The 26,778-nt window shown below is 46.5% G+C and overlaps 2 protein-coding genes across 4 annotated transcripts in view; one reads left to right on the forward strand and one right to left on the reverse strand.

Annotated features, from left to right (window-relative positions):
• Nucleotides 1–17,070: 17,070 nt before the first annotated feature.
• HELT (helt bHLH transcription factor) lies at nucleotides 17,071–18,808 on the reverse strand. 3 transcript variants are annotated; one of them, XM_058023834.1, is made up of 5 exons: nucleotides 18,649–18,808; nucleotides 18,173–18,277; nucleotides 17,932–18,028; nucleotides 17,702–17,813; nucleotides 17,071–17,406 (listed from the first exon to the last, which is right to left on the reverse strand). In XM_058023834.1, exons 1-5 carry the CDS (start codon nucleotides 18,673–18,675, stop codon nucleotides 17,079–17,081), a joined length of 669 nt encoding a protein of 222 aa, XP_057879817.1. In that variant the 5' UTR covers nucleotides 18,676–18,808; the 3' UTR covers nucleotides 17,071–17,078. The 3 variants fall into 3 exon arrangements, with proteins under 3 accessions (XP_057879817.1, XP_057879816.1, XP_057879815.1); XM_058023833.1 differs by having other exon boundaries at nucleotides 17,215–17,810; XM_058023832.1 differs by having other exon boundaries at nucleotides 17,215–17,813.
• Nucleotides 18,809–23,026: 4,218 nt separating this feature from the next.
• The window catches only part of ACSL1 (acyl-CoA synthetase long chain family member 1), an 86,701-nt gene continuing 82,949 nt past the window's right edge, over nucleotides 23,027–26,778 (forward strand). Inside the window, exon 1 of the mRNA XM_058023829.1 lies at nucleotides 23,027–23,121. The gene's annotated coding sequence lies outside the window, so the exon portion shown is untranslated. The remainder of the gene's footprint in view (nucleotides 23,122–26,778) is intronic.

Below are 26,778 nucleotides of genomic sequence, written 5' to 3' on the forward strand. Positions count from 1 at the left end.
TTGCTCAAGAATAGCCAATAGACCAAGAGCAGCTGAGGTCTATAAAATCTGGTTTTCACTTTTAGTTCATAATTTCTTGCTGCTTTTTTAATGTGACTTTGAATTATCACTATAACCTCCTGTGTCTCTGTAAAGAAGGAGAAAGAACTGGTTTCCATCCCAGGGATATGTGATGTCATACCTGCTGTTTTCCTTTTTTTTCTTAGATTATCTAGAAGATGATAACAGTTCTAGGAGAAACTCTTGAATCATTAAACAAAGCACCTTGGTGTGTATTTACACTTGACTTTTGATTAACCCTTGATGTTTGCAACATCTCAGTAGTCAGGGAGACCTTGTGAAACTGTTTTCTTCCACTTAGTAGCCTCCTGTAGGATGTGAAAGAAATTATCTCGAAATTGTTTGTGTTTTTTTCCCCCGATAGCTTATAATCAGTATGAAATGTGAAAATGCCATTTCTTCTAAACAATAATATATTTGATTGTCTATAAATTATATTTTTGTATGCTTCATTCAGATCAAAGTATAAGAAACAATATATACATTGTCTGTGGAAGGGGCAGAGTTTCTCTGGAATGATACTACTTCTGTAGACTTTCTAAGTGCTCTGTGCTGATGCTATCCAGCAAAGTAATTTACTTTTTTGATTTCTTTTCCTCCGTGTCTTCCCTTTAAATTAAACCAAAGCAAATTTTGCCAGACTGCTTCCCTTGAGAAGAAGGCTACAATATGCATCTGTGCTAGCCAAACAGCTAATTCCCTGGTTCATTTCCTGAAAACACCTAAATAGGGCTGGACTGCAGGGTGTCTGGACTTCTCTCTACTGTCTGTATTGTATATATTATCTCAGACCCTGTTCACAAGACTATATGAAAGAGCAACAGCAGCTGTGACCAGCCACATAGTAAGTGGAAGTTCATCCTTCCTCCATGAACATATTTAAGCTTGTTTAGTATTATAACATTTGAAAGAAGGCCAGTCTTGTTTAATGTTGTAATATTTGAAGGAAATCCAGTCTGTATTTTTTTAAGACTAAGCAGAGTTTGAAGGAATGGATTTGTTGCTAGTTCAGCCTAGCAACATCCCCGTTTTGGGACTAGTCCCCTTTGACTTTTGACGCCGGGGACTAACACAGTGTTTCAGTTTCAGAACTTGCACATTTTGAGTGGTAGGGAAAATATAAAGGGGTCTTGAAAGTACTTGTGTGGTAGCAGCCGTCATCATAGACCAGATCCCAAAGGGCAGATTTGCATTGCACTTGCCACCTTAGTCTTTGTGTTGCTGAATGTCTGATCAGCCAAGTCAAAGTTCCTATTCTCTAGGAAGGGCTCTTTGGGTCACTTGCTGATATATTTATTAATGCAAACTATCTGTTCCACTCTGACAGGAATTTTATAGCAATGTCTTTCTTGACATTGTTCTACTTTTGCACATCTTTTTATGATCTTGTACATTTTTCTCCCTTTATCCTTTATGCTGAAAAATGCTAAAACAAGAGTTATCATACATTTAAATGGACTTTGTCTCCTTCTTATTAAGGAGAAATCTTTGGTTTTTAGTAAAATCTGTGGATCTGTTTGGGTAAGTCTTTTTTCAAGGAGACAAAAGTTTCATTGGAAAGGTAGCGTAAAACTCTGGTTTGTCTCACTTAGAAGTTACCCTTCCTTGAAAGCTAATCCAGCTGAGAAAATCTCTGGTACCATCCTTTACCTTCAGTGTTGTGAAAATGCAAGGGACTTCAACACCTTGGCTGCCTGAACTAGGATGGTGCTGAGAAGGTCTAGGCAGAATGGCTCTGTGGGTCCACATCTTAAACCAAAGGCACAATAGCAATAACAATAGTACTTGATACATCTTAAATACAAAAGCAATAGTTGTTCAGGTCTCTGATTTACATACATGAAAACAGAAGCAAACACTGTGCCTGCACTCATCCTTCAGTGCCCTGGACAGATGGTATTAGAGCACAGCCTTACTAACTCTGAGCTTAACATCCCATACTTATCCACAGCATCTCTGAAGGAAAGAGTTCTTTTAAACACAAAATGTTAGAGAAGCCAGAATTTAATAACAGTAAGCAATATAAGATATTTTTATACTTTCACTTCAGTCTTGTACTCTACATGAAAGGCTAATAAAACCTCTGATAATTTTATATCCTATAATTTGCAACCACTTCCAGTAGGACTTGGTAGTTAATGACAATGGCACTAGCTGATGGGATCCTATTCAAGACTAAGCTTCAGAGTCTGGTGGTTCCTGGAAGAATCTCCTTTTGGGGCTGGGTTGTGTTAATTCAGCTCCTTGCCCATTTAACTGTGCAGAGCCCCAGAAGCAGCAAGATGTCCCTGTTTTAGTTTGCCCTTATTTCATTTATTAGCCCTATGAATCTAGTGTCTTTGTAATCTACAGTATTGCTGCTCCCTGAAGGAGTTGTACTATCAGCTGCCAGAAAACATGAATGAATGGCAGCTGTGCATCCAGCAGGGAACAGACAGAGCAAAGGGGAAGGTCTCCTGGGCATCCCTGAGCAGCGTATGCTGGTGAGTGCTAGGACACTTTAAATCACCTTTTCCTGTGTCCTCCCTCTGGTCCTGCATGAGCCCTGCCTGCAGAAGGTCATATTTCCATTCTGGCTTGAGGCAGCCCTTTCCACTTATGTAGGTAGCCAGTTTGTTTCTCCAACAGAAGGCAGACCCACAGCCAGTTTGACTCTTCTGTGTAAAACATCAGTGAGACATTAAGCAAAACTTCTTAATTAGCAGCAAAAAAAGGATTTTTTTTTTTTTTTTATTCCGCACAATTTTGGAAGTTCATTCCACACCAGAAGTGGAAAAATTGGAACATAACACTGAAAGTATTCTACTTTCAGTTTTAATAATACTGATGGAAATACTGATATTTTATCTAATGACTGTAACACCAAAAGTGGGCAGATAAAAATGAAATTTGCCTATGAGATAAAGCTGTGAAACATTGTCAAGATGATGAAGTCAGAGACAACACAGAAGGTGAATTGGATGGTCTTGGGGACAAGAATAACACTAGATCATGGCCTTGCATACTGATAGTATTTCTCTTATGAGCTGGGACTCAATCCATTTGAAATGATGACCAAGAAGAAGCCTGGCCTGTGCTGCTTGTTTCTGATACAGCTGAATTCTCAATGCTATTTAACTCTGCTTTTCCCTCTTGCCATTTTAAAAGGCACTGTGACAGCTGATAGACGAAGAGCATAGGTCAGCAGGCTCCCTGCTTACTGTGTGTCACAGCTCTCAGTGGGCTGCAGAAGGCAAGTGGTAGTGTATCAGTGACCTGCTGGCATTCACTGTCACTGAATTCATCCTCACACATTACATTCAGGGGAGAAAGGAGGACTTTATCACTCCAGGGAGGAAACAGACTTTCTACGTGGCCTCTGTTGTGCCTGTTTTGCATGGCTTGAGAAATTGGCCCATTGAGCTTTTAATCTGAGGTGATATTTTAAATTTAGTAATATTAAAGATATTTCTTCTTTAAAATGTCCTCTATTTTTTCTTTAGTAGCCCATTCTTCAATAGGACATGATGAAGACTGGTTTTGAGAAAGGGCCTAAGTATGGCCAAGAGGAGGGAAATCCCATGTGCAAAGCAGAAGTGGATAAACCTGCCTGTCTGGCTCCAAGGTGTATCTCATGGGGCAGTTTTATGATCCCTATCATAGCTACTGATGCTTGTCCTGAAGAAAGATAATGCATTATGATCTTTCCTGACCAAACATCCACAATCCCTTTCTGGAGTTAGTAAAAAATCTTCTTTAGCAGCCAACCTATGAGTGTATCTCTGCAGAAGGACATAAACCCCAGCAGGACTCCCTTATCACATGGCATTAACTGATGTGATGCTGTCATTTTCGATATGTGTGACTTCTTGCCTCCAACCCCCATGCTGAGATCTCGTGTTCCTTTTTTCCCCAGGGTCATGTCAGACACAGAGTCCCCACTGTGGCTTTGCTCTGCTGGGTCAAGGGGAACATGACATGACAATTTACTCTTTCCTATAAATGGTTAAATGTGGACAAGAAAAAAAATGAGAGGCGTTTGTGGATTTCATCTTCAAGGCAGAATTTATAAATCAGGGAAAAATGTAAAGACAGACCCTCTCCAGGGCTTTTGACATCCTGTACCTTTAAGAGAGGAGTAGCAGGGTGGCATCTTACAGGCCCTGTAACTGTCCCAGATTTTAACTGTTTCCTCCTGAATAGCAAATATGTGATTCAAAGAGTGCAAAAGATTCTTGTATTGTAGCAGCACTGGAAAAATTTCATGTACATATAAGATCCAGCATCCATGTAGGTTGTTGTTTTCTGCAACTTTTTGTAAGTTTGGGGAAAACTTAATAAGTACTGTTTCTCTTTCTTTCTTTAAAAAAGACAGGGAGAGAAAGCCTGCATTTTCTGCCATTTCCCAAGAGGCTTTTTATCTGTTTAAACCAACTAGGGATTTTTCACATATTGACATAAGCATTCATTTGCTAATTTGCTGGACATTAAACTGCACAGCATTCTTGAATGAGACTGGAATACTTGGGTACTTAGTGCTGCTCAGACCCCGCATCATTCCCAGTACACATATGGTTTTCCTCCTCTATCTCCTAGATAAAAGTCACTGTTTGATCGCCTTAAGGAAAAGAATGAGTTAAATGGACCAATATTCTAGCCTTGGCTCTAAAACTGGGCCTTTTCAGAAACTCCTCAGCACCTGCAGCAGCTAGGTCATTTGCACATACATAAATAAATAAATTAACAATGAATAAATAATTTAATCCCACCACACAATGCCACCTTGCAGATCTGATCCTTTGCTCCCAGTGAATTTGTCCATTCCTAATTCTTTTTGATAAAGTCCTCAGATACTTGCTGACTGTCAGTCTAATTTTCTTATTGTTTTCGCTTGATTAGTTCTGTATGACCTAAGGTCGCCCTTAAAATCCACATCTCTCGTGAAGACTCCGAAAGGCCTTCTTTTTTTCAAAGGGATGGAAAGTGCCTGCCATTTCTCCGGACAAAAGCCTGGAAGGTTTTCAGTTATTAGCCTCCTGAAGCAGCCCTTTCGCTCATCCAAGCGCAAAAAAAACTCATTAGGGGGCACCTTTCTTTCTGGCTTCTTTATCTGACGCATGTCGGGTTTACGTGTCTCAAGATCTGCAGGTCTCGGGTGGATTTGGACGGCCTCGCTTTTAACCCCGCTGCACTGTGGCTGTGCCCACCGCAGACATTTGCCTCAGCTCCGTGCCCTTAACCAGCTGGAGGTGCTTGGTGGCTCTGAAAGCTGCCTTGCACCCGCTCTGCGGGGCTGCTGCGGCGCTGGGGAGGCGCGCTGCTCGGGCAGGGAAGGCAGCGTGCCTGCCAACGTGCTGTATCTGGGCATCTCGCCCTTCAGAGGGCACAGGCAAAGCTGCCAGCTCGAGGTTATAAATCAGAACAGCATCTGATCTGCTGGGTCTAAACAGTGCTGCCCAGCAACGCCACACCTGGGGTTACTTTTTAAGAATTAAAATCACTGGAAATTGTACTGGCAGGTTGTGAGAACCCAAGAAATCCCTCTGGCTGCCCTGGAGAACGCGAGACCCTGTCAGGGGGCTCAGAGACCTTGGCACAGAGCCCTAGACCCCTGTGCCTTTGATTTAGCCCTTAGAAAAAACAATTACCAACCTTATATGAAGAATTACAAGCCGCAAAAGTTTAAGTAGAATGATAGTGAATTTATCGCAAGGTGAAAAATAGATTTTTTAGAGTTTTTAGAATGGGGATTCAGAAAGCAAGATAGAAGAATCTAAGCATATTGAGCCTTTCTCCTTCTTCTTCTTGGCCTCCATCTTCTGCTGTGATGTTGGCACTTTTAGATTGGTTTAAAGTAGAAGTCACTGTCTAACATAGGTGATAAGTATTGGAAAGTGATTGTAAATATTGTACATGTACTTTTTGGTATAAAAAGATACCACCCCGGGGGCAAGCAAAGTGCCTCTGGCTGTCTTGCTGAGTGGACCTCAGCAAGTCAAGAAAAATAATTTTATAGATAAGATACAATGAACAACCTTGAGACTGAGAAATGAAGAGCTCTGACTACTTATTTAAGCACTGAGCTAAGAAAATAGACTTTCTAACATATCTCAGAGTCACTCTGACCAGCTAAATACCCCAAGAGCAGGTATTACAGTGACTAATGTTGCTCACTTGCCTAGGCTCCTGTATTTTGTTAAGGAAGGACCTCATGACTGAAGAAAGAGGAGCAAACTGATTGTTTCTCTTCCATAAAAGGGCTGCCTGGTGTCTCTGATGAGACGCCTCAGTTGAGGCTGGGATCTGAGTCTAAAGAGAAGAGTGATTCACAGAATTAGAAGGAAAATAAGCAGATCTTAAAAATGTAGAAGCCAGGAAGATAAGCCAGGGCAGGTACAGAAAAACGGATGTCTTGCTCCTGCAATGCTACTTCTTTTGGTCCTGAAGGACAGCTTGTCCTTCACTGGGTTAGAAGTGACTGATCCTTCTGGGTTAAAATTCAGTAGAAAAGCTCAGGGCTGTAGCTGAGGGCCTACTTCCAAGCATGCAGGATGGCAGTTTTGTAGCCATTAACTGTTGTCCTGGCTGTTTCCAGGGACTGAGTCCTTGTTGGGTTCCAAGAATGTACCATTATGGCCACTGATTTTTTCCAGGCCTGCCAGCTCCTATGATATTTCTGTGGTATTGACACTTCACCTCAATCTAGTTTTCCTCTGCAATCTGGTTCCTCTGAAATCTGAATGGGGCAGCACTCAGTAAAGTAATGGAAGTCATGTGCACAAGGCTGAGCTTATAAGCAAATCCTTGCAGGGTCAACGCTGCATTATCAACAATGCATAATATGCATTATTTTTTCAACTGGCGTAAATTTTGAGTAGTGATTAATTGGATATAATGTCAGATACCATGAAAACTATGGGGTCTACTCCATAGTTCAAAGTAATAGTTACATTATGGTCTGAAGAATGGCAGAAACAAGGAGAAATTAGAAATTAGAGAAGAATTTGGGACCACAATCTGGCAGTTATTTTGAAAGTATGAAATGGTTTCATTTAAAAGGAACATTAAAGATCATCTAGTTAATCTTGACTTGGGGACCTCTGCCAGTAGAGTCCTGCCTGCTCTCTTTAATGTGTCAACTGGTTAATCTCATCTCCTAGAAAACTTCAGGATGATAGTGGGTCCTGGAATGCATCATTGGGACCACATAGAAATTGTGATAATGTGATATATTGAGTCTGCTGACGCCTCTGAAGGCACCAGAAGTCAACCCACAAAGAGAAATTGTACCAATCTGGTAACAGGAAGAGTATTTTTAATAGCTTTTTTGCATTGGTTTCATTTTCTGCCTCAAGATAAGCAGGAGCATTTTAAGCTTACAGAAGAAATACTATGCAGTGATAAAGAAGGAATTTGGAGATTGAGGTGAAGGTGACTCTCAGTGTCTCCCTCAGGACACCATGTATCTTATGCCGAAGTAATAACACAATACAGCCTTGGAAATCATGGTGACAATAAGGCTGAACCATGATGATGGTGACATCTCTGGAGATCCATTAATATCCCTCATCCATAAGATCTGAGCAAGCATCATTTAGCAGTGTGGTGTGTTAGCATGTTAACTATGATCTGTAGAAAAATTTCTGAAGTTATCAATAACTTTGCTGGGAGTTTGCTGGATACGTACGCAGTTATTTGGCTAATGATTAGAATAACTTCCTGTTTTTCTTCAAAATGGTCATTGTCTATTGTTGGGGCTGTCCTGCACAGGGCCAGGAGTTGGACTTTGATGATCCTTGTATGTCCTTCCAATTCAGGACATTTTTTATTCTATAATTTAGTATCCTTACACTTTTTTAAAGTCTGATTATAATCATGACACATTCTTTTAGGGTATGTAGGGAAGGTTTGACAACCAGTCTGAAATAGCCCTGGAAATCTAGTTATAGGGACAACACGTTTTCAGGAGGTTGTGAGACATTTGACTACTCCTTGAGCTCAGCACATTTTCCCAATGCCAGGCATTGTCCACTCTGAAAAGGAGCCAATAATTTAAGATCATGAAGAAGCTCAGCTGTGATTCTGACATGCTGGTAGTCAGGTGTGGGCAAATATAATTTCTTTCAATTGGGAAAAATATAGTGGTTGTGAAACTGTGTTCTAATGCGGAACTGTTCCAAAAATGGAAAGAAACTGGATGAGTAAGGGGTTCAGCACCAAAATAGCACCTTGTCTAAGCATAATCTTTCTTTTTAAAATGTAAAAAGCACAAGCTTCAGCATCAAAACTGGTTGCTGAAGAATTCTAAATAATAATAAATTATTTTTCTAAAGATAGGTTTAAAGATTGGCTATGCTATGATGTACCTATTTGTAATGAAATGCCAACTCCTAAGAGTCATGAGAACACAGCATTATTCACTTCACTTGTGTTAGCAGCCAGAGCTGGTAAAATTTCAGTGACTGTAATGAAGGAAAAGAAAAGAGAGGAAAGGGGAAAATAATTTATTTCCATTTAAAGCAATGGAAAGCAAAATTCTCCCCTAGTATGCATGTGCTTAATAATATAAATTTTCTTATTTTACATGTAGATACTTTATACATAGAGTCCTTGAAGCCTTTGCTTCATGGTGGCAAAGGTGGCAGGGAAATAAGGTGCCTGTAATGATGCAGACTTTCAGAGCTGAACCAGTGCTGTGGAGGGGATCAAGCTTCTGAGCCTGACATTTTGACAACCAGATTATGGAGAAAGGACGCTGGCCTTCAGTGGATGGCTAACAATTTTGTTTGCAACAGTGCTTGCTGGAGGAAAATGGTAAATAACCCAGTCTTCCCCAGGTAAAATTCTTTCCATCTGGTCTGTAGTACATGCAACTAGTATGTAAAAAGTATTTGTCAACTGCACAGCTGTTTCATTTCAGTGATTGAACTTGTTACACCTTCTGACTGTATAACAAGCACACAAAATATTGCATTTTTTTAATTAAATGCAATATTTTAGCATGGAGATGTCTAGCCCTGTTTGAAATATCTGAGCAGATAAATTAGGCTACTTGCCAGGCAACAGTGAGGGTGGGATTCAGCTGCCCTGGTTTTTTCCCCTACTTGTATATCTGAATCTGACCTATTGATCCCACATTCCCTCAAAATTAAAAGGGAAAATATATATATTCCAAGGAAAATGTACTTATTTTTTAAGGGAGAAAATAAAATCAGTCTGATAAATTATCCTCAGGAGCTGCCTGTTTATTCCTCTTGACTAGAAAGATTGCTTAGAATGATTAATTCATTCTCAGACCATTTCCTTTGAGACAGTGAACAGCTCTTTCTGGGACTATAAAGCAAAGCTGACTGTAACACAGTTGTTAACTATGTGTAATATACAACAAACAAAGAAAATCAAGGAAAATTCTGCCCCTCTGCTCTGGTGATGTTGTTGTTATCTTATTGTATTTCATATTTCTAGAGTCCCATACTCTTGTTATGATATTCTTAAAGTCCATGCCTTCTAGCTCTTCCTCATAGCTGTGGCTCATTTGGAATAACTAGGACCCACTTATCCAATACATAGGACTCTCACTACATTTCCCCCTTTTCTCTATTACTAACAGATGTATTCAAATACAATATAGATATTCAAGTACAATATATTCATTTCCTTTACAATACATGTTTTATCCCAAGACTCAAAGGCCTCATACACCATACAAGTACAATACACACAATCTTCCACAGCTCTTCAGGCTGCTACAGCTCTCAGGCTGTCCTATTTTCCACAGCTCTTCAGGCTGTATACCTCCATCACGTCGGGGTCACCAATTGTTCTTGTTACCTTATTGTATTTCATATTTCTAGAGTCCCGTACTCTTGTTATGATATTCTTAAAGTCCATACCTTCTAGCTCTTCTCTGCTGTGCAGTTCCTCACAGCTGTGGCTCATTTGGAATAACTAGGACCCACTTATCCAATACATAGGACTCTCACTACATGGTGAGACACCACCTGGAGTGCTGCATCCAGTTCTGGGGTCCTTAGCACAGGAAGGAGATGAAGCTGTTGCAGCAAGTCCAGAGTGGGGACACCTAGTTAGTTAGAGAAATGGAGCACCTCTCCTAAAGGCAAAGGCTGAGAATTGGGATTTTTCAACCCGGGAAAGAGAAGGCTTTGGAGTGACCCAATTGTGGCCTTCTAATACCTGAAGGGAGCCTACAAAAAAGATGGAGAGAGACTATTTACAAGGGCATGTGGTGACAGGACAGGGAGGAATAGCTTCAGAGTGAATGTAGGTTCAAATTGGATATTTGAAAGAAACTCTTTACTGAGAGGGTGGTGAGGCACTGAAACAGGTTGCCCAGAGAAGTTGTGGATGCCACACATCACTGAGGTCTTCAATGCCAGGCTGGCTGGAGGTCTGAGCAGCCTGGTCTTCTAGTGGAAGGTGCCTCTGCCCATGACAGGGAGGTTGGAATGAGATGATCTTTAAGGTCCCTTCCAACCCAAATCATTCTGTGATTCTGTATTAATTTCCTGAAAATTTTCCTGCAGAAGATTAATTTCCTGAAAAGAAGATGCAAAGCTGCAGCGTGGAGACTTGCAAATAACTTTTGAGAAGATGCAATATTTGGTGAAGAACAGCATACCATATTGCTGCTTGAAACCTCCTCACCGTGGAAAGACCATTTGACCTCACAGAGCTGGATTAGCTCCTCCATATGCACACTGAGGGAGGCTTGCCTTTCCTTTAAGTGTAGACTGTTGTGCCCAGTCGCAGCATTTTTTCTTAGAGGAATATTTTATGCACTGAGTACCAGAGGCAAAAGGACCTGTTCTCTACATGACTTCCCTTCCATGATCAGCATAATTGTGTGTTTAAGACAAGATGAGGTTATTTTCTTCCCATGTATCTTTATAAACATGTGACTGCATAGTTGAACTAACAAAATGAGCATGAGGAGCCACTGAAATATGTATTGCTTACCTATTTGGCAAGGTCTCAAATGATGCAACTCCACTATGTCTTCTTCTTGTGGAAGCAGCTATAGCTTCATGGATGTCCAGGGATCTGCCACCTGAACTAGCTGAGGAATACAGGCAGTATATGCATATAGCTAACAAGCATGTGGGAGTCCCTTATTTGCTTTAACATACTCTCTTTTCTGCAGATGGTGCCTTGAAAACAGTGGTACCTTTATCATAATTGTATTCATTTTCCTAGATCTTTGCTGTCCAGCAGGTTTTGCATTATGCAGTAAATTATATATTCTTGTTTACACTTTTTTCCCAATTACTTTATTGCCTTTTCTAGACATCAGAGAGAATTTAAAACATTAATTACTATTACTATTATTACAGCAATAATTCTGGCAATTATTTCAGTAATAAAACTCCAAGAGTAGTTTTTCTATCATTTCTTCAAGAGAGGAGAAGGTACTGTACAAAAACAGTTTGTGGCATAGAAAAATTACTACTATATCATATGATAAAAAGGCATTTTGTAATGGAATAGGAAAGACTTGGGTTATATTGATTCCCTTTGAGCATTCCAGTGTATAATTGTGTTGGATGGGATACATACTGTCTCAGGGTTTCCTGAGGTTCTTAAAGTTTGGTTATCTGTTCTCAGTGAATGTCAGTGATCCCTGTTACACTTTTCTCAGTTTAAAGCCATGTGGTGTTGGTTTGTTCAATAGGTTTTGTTGTTATTGTTCCTTCTGCATATTCCAGTCCTGGAACCCCAGCAGCAATGTCAGTAAGGGTAAATTATTTCCATACTACCACGTTTAGGGGAAAAGTCTGTACCCTAACCTTTATTCATGACTGTAGTAGTATCACTTCTTGTAGTGAATAAGGTTGTACAGGTGTATCAAAAACCTGTCAGGGCAAACCTTGAGGTTGCCCTAGGATATATTGAAGGACATTTTAGTTTGGGGGGAAAAGTAGAAAAGACTAATCCTATATCTTAGTCATAAAAGACTGACCTTAAAAGGCTAATTTCTGTGAATTCTTCCCCTGGAATGGCACTAATGTAGCATGCATGGGAAATTGTGAGGATTGAATAAAGCCACATTTAAACAAATAACAGCCAAACCAAACTAGGAATTACTGAAAAAAGCTAAACTGAATCCAGGTGTACTATGGAAGAGGGCCTGTACAAGCTTCCTCTGTGTGTAGTACACAGTGGTATACACATGATCACATGTACCTCCAGAGGAGGAGAATGGAGGGAAAGGCAAAAGCCACAGTCTCCACTCCTCCCTAGCAGTGAGAAAGCACTGAAGCCATGTCACAGCTTCCTGCTAATGCCTCTAAACTGAACATCTCCTTCAAGCTGACAAGACCAAACCCTCCCCTGGCTGACTACCATCTGATTTCTCCTTTGAAAAGTTGTACCAGGACACAGTGGTTTCTTAAAAGAACATAGAAATTGCTTCTTAGGGGCAGAATGGTTATAAGAAGGTGCCCTCAAAGAGGAGCACAGTTTTTAGCATTCATCCTTGAGACTTCAACTTTCTGGAAGAATGTCTAAGCCTCAAGCTGGGAACTAAGGGCAGGTAGATGGAGATACAGGTTGAATTACAATGAAGGCACTTTCTGCCATGATCCTGGCCTTAAGGGCTCCAGTTGGACTGGGCCCTACTCTAAATACTTGCACCCTTTATGGGACTGAAAGCATAATTTTGGTGCTGGAATTCACAAGAGATGGAGATGAGCTCAGAGCTCAGGCACTGCCTGGTTTCCACAAAGCTAGTAGGAGACCAAGATTCTCTAAACAAGTGCTGCAGGGTTAGCTGGTGTAAATATTTCTACATGCTCTGGGGGTAAAAATAACTTCATAATGTTCACCAAAAGCATAAGAACTGAGTCACAGACCCTGTAATGAATTCCCTGTTGCCTTGAAGGACTCCCTTGTTTGAAGGGCCTCATTTTTTAATTGCACAATCATTACATCGACTAGAACTGCACTTGGAGGTGTTGTATTCTGACAGTAATTAAAAATTAAATTGCCTTTAACTTTTCAGACCATACATACTAAAGTTTAGATTTCCTGTTAGCAAAAGTGGGTTTTTTCAACCTAATTACTTGTATTACTTCTGATTAAGCATAATGCACATTAACATTCAGTTGCTGTAGCTTGAAGATAAATGTTAAACAATCTCTTTCCTGAATTTAATATTTTTTGTTTGATAAATTTCCTAATGTAATATTCTGAATTTGAATCTTACAAACTACTCCTCCTTCTTGCCATGTGATGTTTCATCCAATAGTCTTCAATGTTGCTTTTTCTCATCTTTTGAAACGAGTTTTGTTTGTTTTGATATGCCTATGTTAAATTCAGTATGCAGTATGTTGCATGGGTAGATATCCAAGTTTTAACCTTACATACATACTAAAATGACTTTTCTTGTACTTCTTTCTATAATCCCTTTTCTCTTCAAGAGAATTTAGTGTTCTTTTCCTAAAACAGCCTTCATGCACTATGCAGGAAATTTTGCTAGAAATAGACATGATGATTTCAGACTCACTCAAGGCAGGAGGCAAATCTGTGGGATCAGATGCTCAGCAAATATGGAACTGTTGGCTGGAGGGTTTCCTTCCAAAAATCTGCCTTTGCAAAAGGGTTGCTGGACAAGCCTGCAGCTGCTTCAGTAGCTATGTCTAATACACAGACTGTTCCACAGGCAAACAGAAGGTTTCCTCCTCCTTATAATTGATTCAATTTATAATGGAAAAACAATCCCTCTGGACTTCTAGGCACTATTCCATTCTCTCCAAGAATGTGGCAGGAGGGCAAGAAGCTGATCTGATTGGGGTGATCATTGTACCCTGGCACCTAAGACCCTCTGCTCTCCTAAGCACTTCTGGCATGGTCCTGGTCAAGTCATGCAGGCTACCTTTGAGCCTGGGGAATAGCAGCAGCATTCCACAGAGCTGTGGGACCACAAGACTTATAAACTGGCAGGATCTTCACCATGGGAAAGGGATCATACCCATACCACTAGGAAGCCAATTATTGTGGGCATCTCTACTGGAGCAGATCTGTAATGAAAAGCCTTTGTTGGTGCAGTTCCTTCTCTTTCCAGCAGTTGTTTCTTTTAAACTCATGGCTCAGTCCCTATAGGTGTAATGATGCAGCTCTTTGTAGTCACGGACCCAAAGTACAATAAAAATACTCTTTTCTAGTTAGCTACTGACCTGATTGATAAGATGCCCCAAGAATGACTGTGTTGTCCTGAATTCGGGGACTTTGTTCAGTGGCATCAACTCTTTTTTCCAAGGCTGGAAACTCCACAGTGTGGCACTACCAGCAAAGCCCCTAGGTCTTTGAATAATGCATTCAGACTAGTGTAAAACCATGGGAAGAAAGAAGAGTTCTGATCTGTGTTATATATGCTCAAAGTCCATAAACATTTTTTACTTATTTAAACAGGAAAAGTGAGACAGTAGAATTTCCTCCAGGCTTTGCCTGTTGCCTATTGAAAACATAAAGCTTTAAGATGGAGAGTTTATGCACAGGCTTCTTATGTCCCTTTGATCTAATTGGTGATGTTTTATTTAAATAATAATGCAAATAAATCCTTGGGATGAATTAGGGAGTTGGAGATGTTTTCAGTAATGCAATATACCAAAGATCAACATAAACTCTTCTACTGTCTGAGTAAGTAGCAAGAGAGAGTCAGTATCAGATTCAGAACTGTAAACTTACATTTTGCTGTCCTTTGATCCCAACATGATTATTTGCTCTCAACATAAAGAAATTACTGAGGTGTGACCATGCTGTACAACTATTTTCTGGGGCGAGAAGAATTGCAGTACATGTAGGACGTGGAATGTGTGAGGAAAAGAGAGGAATTCCAATAGCAGGAGGTGGAAAAGAGGGTATTAAAGGCATGGGAAAGGAAGGCAAGGCAAACTGTGGCAAAAGAGATGTGAAAGTCTAGGAATGAGAAAGATGCTAGCTGAAGGAAAGGAATAGGACATGATAGAGCAAATCATTCACCATTAAGATTTTTAGCCAAGCAGGTTCATAACACAGAATCTAGTATTTTGAGGGCTTTGGGAATTAAAGTAGTTTATTTTCAGGAACAGCTCCTCTCTCTCTATTCATTCCCTGTGCTAGCTGCTCCTGGACACCAGTAAATGTTAGTCCTATGCCAGAAAATGAGCATTGCCAGCCCAGAGAGGCACCCTACCTGGGACCAGGTACAGCCTTGATCAGGCCAGCACAGGTGTCATCCAGCTCCCACCTGCTCCCAGCAAGGTTGGAAGGTGATGCTCATGGCAGAGCTAAAATAAATCCCAGGGGGAAAAAAGGCTAAAAGTCTCTGTCTGATAGGCACAGAAATGCAAAATAAAATCAAGACAAATGAGCTGAACCTCTGTCAAAAGACAGGGGATGCCTGTCCCAAGGGAGCTCTGTACCCCACTGCCTATGCTGACCCACCTGTGTGCACAGAGCATGGTGTGCAGGTGTGGGTCTGAGCTGGGAAGGCAGCTCAGCTCCCATGCCTGCTACAGCTGACTTTAGCAAATTCCAAAATAATTTTGGGGCCAAAAGCAGGAGGGTGAGCTCAGACCCCTGAAAGAGTGGAGGGAGGGGAAACTTTTATCCTAAAGTCATTGTAAAGCCAAAGAGGGGTTTATCCTCCACAGCTAAATGAAAATGAAAAGGGAAAAAAAAAAAAAAAGAAAGAAAAAAATGCAGGATAGCAACATTGGAGAGACAAAGACTGTCATGGACCAGTGCGAGTTCGCAAAATTATATGCAAATGACCCCAGTTTTTACCATGGTGGCCCTCTGCTAATCCCACAGAGAAAATCTACTTAGCAAAGGAAAGTTTTGTTTAATTTGGTTAACAGGGACCAAAATGCTGAATATATTTATATTTTCAGGGAAATGCCATATCTTTAATGTTTCAGGCACAAAGTGGGATCACAAGAGCTTAAAGCTCACAGAATATAAGTCATATAGCATTTTGACCATATTCTGCACCCAGCGCTGATAAAAATGAGTGCTGGACATGTGTTTTCATAATAGGCACCAGCCATTCCTGCTGCTGAATGTGTTTGGTTGAGTCTGTATTGTTCTGTGTACGCTGACCAAAGGAGAAGTTCCCTCTGGATTTACCATCCTAAAGGTGTCCCGAGGAAATGGGGGTGTTTTTCTCTCCTCCCTAGCTGACTCCTCACCATCCCGCCGTGTGACCTTTTCCCCATTAATCTGGGATAGGAGCTTTTCCTGTATTTACAGGTTAAATGGAAGATACACATTCCACTTTTTACTCATTGTAATGAAGATCTTTTTGTCTGTCTCCGAATAAAGGGTCGGGTTGGTTTACAAATTGCGGGTCAGCCCATTCCGCGACCTGGGCAAACAGTCCAGGTCAAATCTCCTCAAAGCCTCCCCACCCAACTGGAATAAGTTAATTTACCCCTCGACGGCTCGGGCCCCGCCGGGCTGCCCGATTTCCAGGGGCTGTGGAACACCCGGGACGCTCGGTTCAGGCGGGGCTGGAATCGCCCCGGCGGGAGGGAGCCGTGCGCGGCTCCGCGCCAGCGGCGAGGCCGGAGGGACTCGCTCCCGGAGCTTCCATTGGTTTTATTCTCAGCGCCTGCCCTCCCCGCCCCGTCCTGCGCCTTCACCGTAATTCATCCTCCTCTGAACGAGCTGCGCCGCAGAGAAATTCTCTGAGAGAGCCCACGGGAGATGCGGTTCGGACGCGTGCCCCTGGAGCACCCCTCCACGGGCGCGTGGGAGGGCAGCACCCGCAGGGCTTGGAGCGAGGGCGGCATCCGCCACCTCCGGCGTGCGCCGGGGCTCCCTCCCAGCCCCCGGCGGCGGCCTGCGAGCAGGGGCCGGGCGGCACCGACACCCCGCCCGCCACGTCCTGCCCCGCCTGTCCGGAGCGTGCCGCAAGCTCCCGGGCCCTCGCTGACCGCGTCTCGCTCGTCTCTTTGCCCTGGTGGCTACGTGGGGAGACTCCCACCGCCACCCGAGGAAGCTCCCTCACGGAAACAAAAAGCAGCGGCGGGTATAAACTTTTATTCCGAGGCATCACTTGTACAGGCACTGGACCCCGAGGTGGGAAGACGAGCGGGTGGGGGCAGCTTCAGGCCCTCGGAGAGGGCGGGCGGGGGCAGATCCGGGCCCCCGGGGGCTCCTCCTCGCCATCCGGGACCCCTGCGCCTCTCCCTGCCCCCGGCAGCCTCCCCGTGCGCCCGGGTGTGACCCGCAGTGTCCGCGGTCATAAATAGGCGTTCTTTCAGGTGGGACGAGTCTCTATAGCATGGAGGGGGGCTGGCCCGGGGGCAGCCCGAACGCGTTGGGGTGGGAATGGCCGAGGAGGTTGAGGTAGTGGCGGTCCAGCCCCTGCACGGAGGAGAGGAAAGTGCTGCGCTGCTGGCCGGGGCTGGCGAGGGGTACGGCGGCGCCGGGCAAGTGGTAGGGCAGGGAGGGGCTGCGGGCGGCGCCGTGCCAGGGGAATGGCCCCCCCGAGGGCGGCTGGAGCACGCCCTCGGCGGGACTGTGGACGTGCCCGGGGCACTCGGGCCCGGGATGCAGCGGGTAGGAAAAGTCCGGCTCCGGGAGGGAGCCCAGGGACGTGAAGAGAGGCTCAGTAACGAAGCGTGCTTTGGACTGGAGAAAGGCCAGGATGCGGGCGTACTTGGTGTCTTTGGTCTCCATCCTCTCCACCGTTGTCAGGTAGTGGACCAGGTTCTTCATGCACTCGTGGTAGCCGTAGTGGAAATAATTGGCGAACTCGGAGAGCAGCTCTGCTGGAAAGGAAAGGGAAGGGAATCGAGCTCCTCAGGGTCGGGAGAGGAGCGGGGAAAGCCGCCTCCACGCCACGGGTGACCCGGCGGGGGCCGCGGGAGGTCGCTCCCGCCCACCTACCCTTCTCCCGGCTGCGGGGAAAGTCCGCCGAGTGCAGGGCCCGCAGGTACTGCACCGTCATCTCCAGGATCTCCGCTTTCTCCAGCTTCCCCGAGCTCTGCAACGGGCAGGGCAGGTGGGCATCACCTCTCCCCTGAGACTGCTCTGCGTTCCACTGGGCCGCCCCCTAGCCCCGCCGTATGGGGGGATATCGCGGCGCACCGGGGAGAAAAGGGCGTAGGGGCCGCTCCCCCTCGCCTACCTGCTTGGCCAGAGCCATGGGCACCGTCTTCCCCAGCTCGGTGAGGCAGCGGTTGATGCGGTCCCTCCTCCGCTTCTCAATCACTTTGTGGGAAACCGGCGTCCTCTGCAAAACATATGGGGCGCGTTAGTGGGGGAAGAGAAAACAGACGGATCCAGTCTCGCTGTGACAGCTGCCCCTGGCCCCGGTCTCGACCCCTCCAGGGAAGGCGGTCCCCAACCCCGCTCCGAGCAGCGGTGCCGGGCGCGACGCGGTCTCGGGGAGGATGATGATGCTCCGGTGGCCGGTCCTCTCCGCGCGACCCTGGTGGCTCCCCGACCGCGCGGACGGCCCTGGCAGGGCAGCCTGTTTCTGTGAGGGGGCTGTGGTTGTTTTTTGTGGGGGGGCTTTTCAAAGGGAAAGGCGGCGAAGGGCTCTGGGCTAGGCCGGCTTGGCGGCCCCGCAGACCCGTGCGCGCAAGGCGGGCGACGACTCACCCTCCGCTCCTTGAGCTTGGAGGCCATGGTGGGCTCTGCATCCCCTCTCTCTCCGGCCCCCTTATAAAGCCATCACTACTTGGGGGGGACCCCGGGGGGCCTCCACGGGCCCGCTGATCCCATAGGATTACGGGAGAGCGGCGCCGAGGGAGTGTATGCATTAAAGATCAGGGTGGAAGGGGGCGAGGGGATGAGGGGCTTTTTTTCTTCTCTCTTCTTCCTTTCCCCCCCTCCTCGCCCCCGTCCACGCAGCCGGGGGCGGCCCAGCTGTGTCGCCCCACGTGGACCTCGGGGACACACGTGACTGTCCCACAATAGCGGCGGGGACGGGGCCGGGATGCGGCGAGCGGGGCGCAGGATGCGGTATCGCGCCCTGCGCCCCGCTCGCCACATCCCCGGCCCCGTCCCCGCCGCCAGCCTTCAAATCCCCGGCACCCCCTACCCCTCCCCTTAGCCCCGGAGCTGACTGCATTTTAAAGCCTGTCCAGAGTCATTAAAGTAATTAAGTAAGCCCTTAATAGGCTGTTCCGCCCAGTTCAAGGGAGAACCCTTGGAGACGGAGTGGCCCCGTTTGTTCTCAGGCTTTTCTCACACGACTTGGTGACACGTCCATCTTTATAAGAGATGGCAGCGAGGATTTTTTTGTTTACACCGCTTTATGCGCCGGGGACACCCCGGCAGGTGTGGGACCGGGGGGCTGGCACACGATATCCCCCCCCATCACCCCCCCCCTTTTCTTTTTCCGTCGGCCCGGGGAGGCTCTCGCCAGCCTTTGGCACACGACGCTCCTTTTTTGTGTGGTGTGCGCGTCTGTGCGTTGTTGTTTTACCCCCCCTGCTCTCCCCCTCTCCTTTGGAGAGGCTCAATTTGTAGCCTATTATCCTATAGGAAAATGTCCCATTGAAAAGTATGAATAGTTTCATTGGGCCTAAATTTTAATAATGCGGGTCAAAGAAAAGAGGGGCAAATAAAGAGGGGATCGCAGCTGGTCCGAGAGTGCATTATTCGGTGTCACCTGCGAGCGGGATCGCCGACAGACCCCCTATTCATTTGCCTAATTTTGGTCAATTTAACAAACTTCAGGAGAAATTATTGTGGCATTGTTAAGGAGGGTAAAGCTTTCTGATCGAATTAACAGCATGTTTTGATCCGGTAAATGTCATTAAAAAGAAAGAAACAATCGCGTTTAAAGGGGGGCTCCGAGTTAAACGCGCCAAGTGGAGACGCCGGAGCGCAAAGCTCACAAAGGGAGCAAGTAACTGCCACAGGGGAACTTTTGTACGCTCACATTGCTGAGGTTTTTTACACAAAAAGGCATTATTTCATACTTGAATACGTTTAATCCAACAATTGTCTATTTTCTGCAAACATATTTTCACAGCATTGTTAGCTTTCCTCTCCGCGGCCCTCCGCCCGGGCAGCCGCGCTCCTCGCCTGGCGAGCGCACCGAGCCCCCGGCCCGCCCCGCACGGCCCCGCACGGCCCCGCACCGCCCCCGCCGGGGCCGCCCCGCCGCGCCGGGGGGGCCGCCCGCCCCCGCCGCCCGCCGCCCCCCCGACAGCGCGGCGGCGGCCGCGGCCCCCCCGGGCCTCTCCACGGCCGGCGGTGCGCCTCCGAGCCCGGCACGGACCGCGGGGCCGCCCGCCCGTCCGACCCCCCCGGCTCCGCCACAGCCCCCGGGCCGGCTCTGCCGCGGGGCTCCACCACCCCCGAGGGGGAGGGAAAAGCCGAGAGCGGCCGGGCCGGCGGCGGGGCCGCCCGGAGCCCGGCTGTGCCCTCACGGGCCACGCCACCGAGCCCCGGGCAGGGCTGCGGTAAACAGCCACATCCCCGCCGTGTGAGCTCGGGCAGTTGTTCTCTCGGAAACTCCCACGTCCTCTCCCGTATTCCGCGTTTTTCCACCCTTTTCCCTTGGCGATTTAAAATTGGGAAACCATCCCTACCACATGTGCCCGGGTGAGCACGGCGGGTGGCACCGCCGCTCTCGCCTGTTCGTTTTCCCCAGAAGCGGCCGGAGGATAGGCGAGGTGCCGGCCCTCGCCCCACTGTCCCGGGATGGTTCCCACCTCTCCGGGCCGGTCGGGAGCGCCGAACGACTCGGCGGGAGGAGGCGGTGGCAGCCCCGGGGCGCGTCTACCCCGGTCGGCGGGACGGAGCGGGCAAGGCCGGCTGCCCGCCTGGGCACCCCTGCGTGCCATGCCGCCGGCCGCATTATTCTTCCAGGAGCCTTGTAGGTTTCAGTATATTCATTCTCGTACAATGGGATTAAACACTAACCGTTATCATCCAAATTAACTAAGTTCTGAATAGCAAATGAGGGGGCTTTTATTTTTTTTCTTCCTCTTTTTGCTGCACTGGCGGAGATGGAGTTGATCCTCTTACTGTCTGTGTTAACCGCCAGCTGCAGGCACCTGCAAGGCAACTTCTTACACGAGGGAAGTTGTTTATTTGCTCGCTGGCTGCTCCCCTCGTCGGTGCCCCCGCGGGCCGGGCTGCCCGGGTCAGCGGCGGGGGGCGCGGGGTGGCCGTGGCATCCCCGTGTGTACCGAGGCCTCGTCCTCGGAGGGCTTCGGCGGAGCTGGGGCCAGAGAGAGATCACCCGACACTGCTGCTGTCGGACTGCCACCCTTGTAGGGAAGCCAGGAGAAGAGAATACTCAGCTTTGAGTATTTTTTAGTTTTTAGTTTCCCTCGAGCGACTGTTGGCTCTCCTTGCGGGACGCGCGTGCACGGCTCTTTGGCAACCCGCGGGCGACACCCGCGTCCCCATCACCGTCCGGCGGTTGTCGCCTGTCGCCCAGGAGCCCCGGGGGCCGCAGCCCTCTCCCCAGGCAAGGCGCTGGCCGGCGGCCGGGGCGCACAGCCCTGCCCGCTACGCGCGGAGCGGGAGCAGCTCGCCCTTGCCCCGGAGGCTGCAGGAGGACGGGCGGCAGGGCCAGCACTGCCCCGGAGGCTGCAGGAGGATGGGAGGCAGGGCCAGCACTGCCCCGGAGGCTGCAGGAGGACGGGCGGCCGGGCCAGCACTGCCCCGGAGGCTGCAGGAGGACGGGCGGCCGGGGCAGCACCGCCTGCCTCTCCCTGCGACTCTCTCCCCCTCCCCGCGGCCGGCCCGGGGGTCCCCGCCTGGAGGGGCTGCGCCCCGAGGGAGCGACCCGGCTCAGCCCCCCGGTTCGCCGCCGAGGTGCGCAAGGGTGCCGCGTCTCAGCGGCGTGTGGCCCCTGCGCCCTGGGCACTGGCGCTGCCGACATCTGCCAGACATGGGCTCTGACAGGGAGGTGGAGATCCTCTGGAAGTCGTCAAGCTGCTTTGAATTGGCATCTAGGTTTGCCTTTTTTGTGAAAACAGATCGTCTTCCCTCTGTTTCTTCACCCTCTCTTTTCTTTTTTGATTCCTATGTAATGTTGAGGTTACCTGCAATTACTTCACCAAGTAATCAAAACTGTGGACATTAGATTTGACAAGAATTGTCGCTGTGTGCAAGCAAGAAATCAGATAACCAGTCTCCCATGGAAAGAGCTGTCCATGCAACTGGTGAATCAAGTGCAAAGTCCTTGTTTGGCTAGGGCTGGGGTTGGCCCTGCCAGCATGGTTCAGCCCCATACTGGAGATCCTGCTGTGTGATGTGGAGAGGCACTCACACTTCTGGATGATCTCGTGGCTGCTAGGGAATGGGAGAACACACAAGGTGCAAAAGGTCCTACTTATAGAAGTGATAGCTTCATTACTTGGCAATCCTGCATCTGGAAAGAACCAGTGAACTCCACTCAAGAGAAAGCATTTTGTTTAGGGGCTTAACCCTCAGCTGTATATAGTCCATCTCGTGGTGCCAGCTTTTGCTGTGAGTTAGTTTACTCTTGCACTCTGAGCGAGGCTAGGCTAGGTTAGCAAGTTGCCAGTCTTTTCATAGCTCTTAATGCACTCTGCCTCTGTGCATGCTTGGTCTGTGTCCTGCTCCTCAGGTGCAGAGGTATTCCTTACCTCAATGACACTGCTTGTTCCAGCTGTACTCCACATCCGTGTCTTCCTTCCTAATGGAAGCACCACGCTCCTCTGTTTGCTCACCTGCCACAAACAGCGGTGTCAGCAGGGGGGAGGTGATAACATGATAACATGATAGGTGATAACATGATAACATGATAGGTCGTGGGACTCCATGTCGATATGGTCCTTCACAGAAGAAGCCATTCTTGTAACTATGAGTCTCTTGTATTGTTGGGTAGATTCAGAGTCAAAATCCCAGAGTGCTCAAAGAGGTGCTGTTTGTGCTGCAGGAGATGATGCTCTTCTCATTCTGTGAGATATGGTAATATGCCCACAAGCCAAACTTTGATCCTAAAATCTCTAAAACTTTGATCTTTGTCATAGGAATTTGTCAAGTATCTCTGTGGTGGAAGACAGGACTTCCAGGTCAGTAGTGCTCCTGAGTGCTGCTATGTGCTTGTAAAATTCCATGTCTGAAGAGGCACAGTTTACTGTAAGTATGTTTTGTGGTGTAATTTCAATATAACATACTCTGTTCTTCATGATTAAAAGCTTTTCAGGAATGTAAACTCTGATATGGATTACTTTTAGATTACTCTTTGTGCAAACTTTTTTGAGTACGGATTGCTTGAAAGTAATTTTCGTATGTTCCTGTCATTTGTAATATTTCCTTTGTTGACTTTTTTCCCCCAGATACAAGATTTTAAGCTTATGTTTAGATTTATATGTAGTATAGCTAATGTATTCAGAATTACATTGGGTAAAATGTTTCACTGATTAAAATCAGGTGTAGTTATATATGTTATAGCCATTTACAGGGGCTGATTTACATCAACAGAAGACCTGATAGAGCTTTTGTCCATCAAATGTGTGTACATGGCAAAACTTAAGACTGTTCACTGCGTGTTTGTACAAGGTGAGTCCCCCCAAGACAGCAGATAGAAGTTTGCAGTTTTCCCAGTGACAGCTATCTTCTCAGCCACCTCACTATTGAGACAGAATATGTTGCTCTTTAAATGACAGCCTGTCAGAATGAGAACAGAGTGCTAAAATTAATTTCACTGGGATTTAGGTAATCATGAATCAGTGGGGAGGTGTACATTAAATTGCTTGTGACCAAGGTGTTCTAAATAGCTAAATAGGTAGATCAGTGACTGGCACAAATAAAGGCAGAAAATACAAGGACTTTTTCTGCAATGACATGTCTAATGCTGAAAAATGTCTAGCCCCTCCTCTCCAGTCTTAGTAAAAACTAAAACCAAACAAGTGTAAAAACTTTTGCTCAGCATGGCTTTACAGAGGTGAAGTTACACTTAATCCACCCAATAATCTTCTATGATGAAGTGACTGGCTTGGTGGATAAGGAAAGAGCAGTGGATACTCTGAAGAAGAGAAGGCTTCAGGGTGACCTTATTACAGCTTTTCTGTACCAGAAAAGAAACTAACAGGAAAATGGAGAGGGACTTTTTACAGGGGCACATAGTGACAGTACATGGGGTAGAGGCTTTAAACTGAAATAAAGTAGGTTTACATTAGTTATTTGAAAGAAATTCTTTACTGTGACGTTGGCACTGGAACAGGCTGCTCCGAGAATTTGTGGATGCCTCATCCCTGGAAGTGTTGAAGGCCGGATTGGATGAGGCTCTGAGCAACTTGGTCTAGTGGGAGGTGTCCCTGACCACAGCAGGAGGGTTGGAACAAGGTGATCTTTAAGATCCCCAAGCTATTCTATGGTTCTGTGGTCTGCTTGGCTTTTGATATTGTCTCCTGTAACATCCTTGAAGAGAAGCCAATGACGTGCAGGCTGGATGAGCAGAACTTAAACTGGCTGAATTGCCCAGTTCAGAGAGGGATGATCTGTGGCACAAAATCTAGTGTCTAGAACTCCTGGAGTACCCTGGGGTTCAGAATTTGGTCTAGGCATGTTTAACATCCTCATTAATGATCTGGAACGTACCCTCAGCAAGTTCACGGATGACACAAAACTGTGAGGAGCAGCTGATACACCAGAGAATCATTCTGATCAGTCATCCAGAAGGGTCTCAACAGGCTGATGAAATGGCCTGTGAGGAATGACATGAAATTCAGCAAAGGGAAACCAAAGTCCTGCACCTGGGAAGAAACAACCCCCTGCACCAGTACCTGCTGGAGGGCTGATTGACTGGAAAGCTGCTCTGTGGAGAGAGGCCTGGGCGTCCTTGTGGACATCAAGCTGAACATGAGCCAGCTGTGTGCCCCAAGAAGGCCAGTGGTGTCCTGGGGGTCATTGGGAGGATTATTGCCAGCAAATTGTGGGAGGTGACCCTGCCCCTTGACTCAGCACTGGGCGAGTCCACATCTGGAGTTGTGGATCCAGTTCTGGGCTCTTTAGTACAAGAGAGAGATGGCCACACTGAAGGGGCTCCAGGAAAGGGCCATGAGGATGATCAGGGGATTGGAGCACCTCATGTAGGAGGAGAGGCTGAAGGAGCTGGCAGTGCTCAGCATAAGGAAGAAAAGGCTCAGGAAAAGTTTACTACTGTGTTCAAATACCTGAAAGAAGGGTGTAAAGAAGTTGGAGCCAGGCTGTTTTCAGTGGTTCTTAGTCATGGGAACAGAGGCAATATGCACAAACGAAAACACAGGAGTTTCTGTCTGTAATAGAAAACAACTTTTCTGCTGTGAGGATGGTTAATCACTGACACAAGTTGCCCACAGATTTTGTGGGGTCTGGATGTGGTCCTGGGCAGCTGCCTCTAGGTGGCCGTGCTTGAGCAGGGAGGCTGGACCAGATGACCTCCAGAGATGTCTGCCAACCTCAACCAAGTTCTGTGCACTTCCTGTGTGAACATTTAGTTTTGGTGTAATTCAGCCCCACTTTGGTTTGGCATAGAAGAAATGTATTTTTTCTTACTCTACACAGCAGCTTGAGCTCTTTTACTCTGTTCTCAACAGGACAATTATTTTAGATTCAGGGTTTCTACACCTGTGTCAAGCAGAATAAATGGGAGGGAAGCACAGTCTTTCTGTTAATTGTACTTCACTACGTGTTGTATTGCAACTTGGCCCATTAAAGACTCATTAACATCCATTATACTTATGACTGCTTTGTAAACAATGCTAATTCAATAGGACTTCAGAGCTTAATTCCCTCTAGAGTCCTTTGTAACTCCTAGCCATTACTTTCTTTCTAGTTGAAGTGGAAAAGGGGACCCCTGTGAGAGATTTATGGACTCTGCAAAGCCTATTAATTTAGTAATGCCATAGTTCAAGCATCTTATTATTATGAACCCTCAGTACTGAGCTTATTGAGTGGACTGGGGACTTATAGGACTTTTCAGCAAAGCAGTATTCTTTGGTTCAGCCCAGCTTTGCTCTGATTCCCCAGAGATTGAGTGGACCAAACACTAGTCCCTGCTACATTGGCTTCTAGAGAATTATTTCTGAAATGTGCCCTTGTTGCTAAACCAGAGAATTAGGATGCTGCATTATGCACAGGCTGTGCCAAGCTTTTTAGGTTTAAGGTTGCCCTGTATAACAAGGAGGTGATATCAATGCTGCACTGGTGGCTGGCTTTTGTGAGGTTAATCCAGTGTTAGCATATGGCAAGCAGCATCAGTCTGAAATCTCAGAGACTTTGTGAAGGCAGATAATATAAAGTTTATACTGTGAAATAAAAAAATAGAGAGGGACTGATGCCTCAGTGCTCCTGCAGAGTCTGCCTGCCTTCTAGACAAGAACTGCAGTTCCATCCACTTCCTTTTGCAGCTTCATTTTTGCTGTGCAGGTGGGGTGGCCAGCCTCCTGCTGGCTCTCTATCATGGATGCTGAGTGGTCTCTGTGGCTGAAGGCTGACTCTGCATTTGTTTCTCTGTATCCCATAGCAGCTTTGAGTTATCTAGAGGCTTGCTTGTCTCCTTTATAAAAAGAGAGGAGAGATGGATACAGCCAGGAAGGGAGGAAGATGCAGCTTGGAGGCCCTGTTCTGTCTCCTGCTGGAAAAAGGTACATTTCAAGAGTTAAAGGCTTTCCATTGCAATCTGACTTTTTGTTCTGTGAAAGTCTTACCCTTCTGACTGAGCACTGAAAAATGTTCTGCTTCTGGAAAGTTTAGGTTGCTTTTCTTCAAGTAAAGTTCTTTGTCTTGCACACTGCCAATAGCCCTCGCCTC

The sequence above is a fragment of the Melospiza georgiana genome, chromosome 5 (genome assembly GCF_028018845.1).
Source record: "Melospiza georgiana isolate bMelGeo1 chromosome 5, bMelGeo1.pri, whole genome shotgun sequence".
Classification (NCBI taxonomy): domain Eukaryota; kingdom Metazoa; phylum Chordata; class Aves; order Passeriformes; family Passerellidae; genus Melospiza; species Melospiza georgiana.

Bases quoted from the DNA above. Each gene is read 5' to 3' on its own strand.
- HELT (XM_058023832.1), bottom strand. From the start codon at position 18,675: ATGGCCTCCAAGCTCAAGGAGCGGAGG. The intron at 18,278-18,648 runs GTGAGTCGTCGC...TATGTTTTGCAG, and splicing joins CCAAGCTCAAGGAGCGGAGG to AGGACGCCGGTTTCCCACAA. The intron at 18,029-18,172 runs GTAGGCGAGGGG...TGCCCGTTGCAG, and splicing joins CCATGGCTCTGGCCAAGCAG to AGCTCGGGGAAGCTGGAGAA.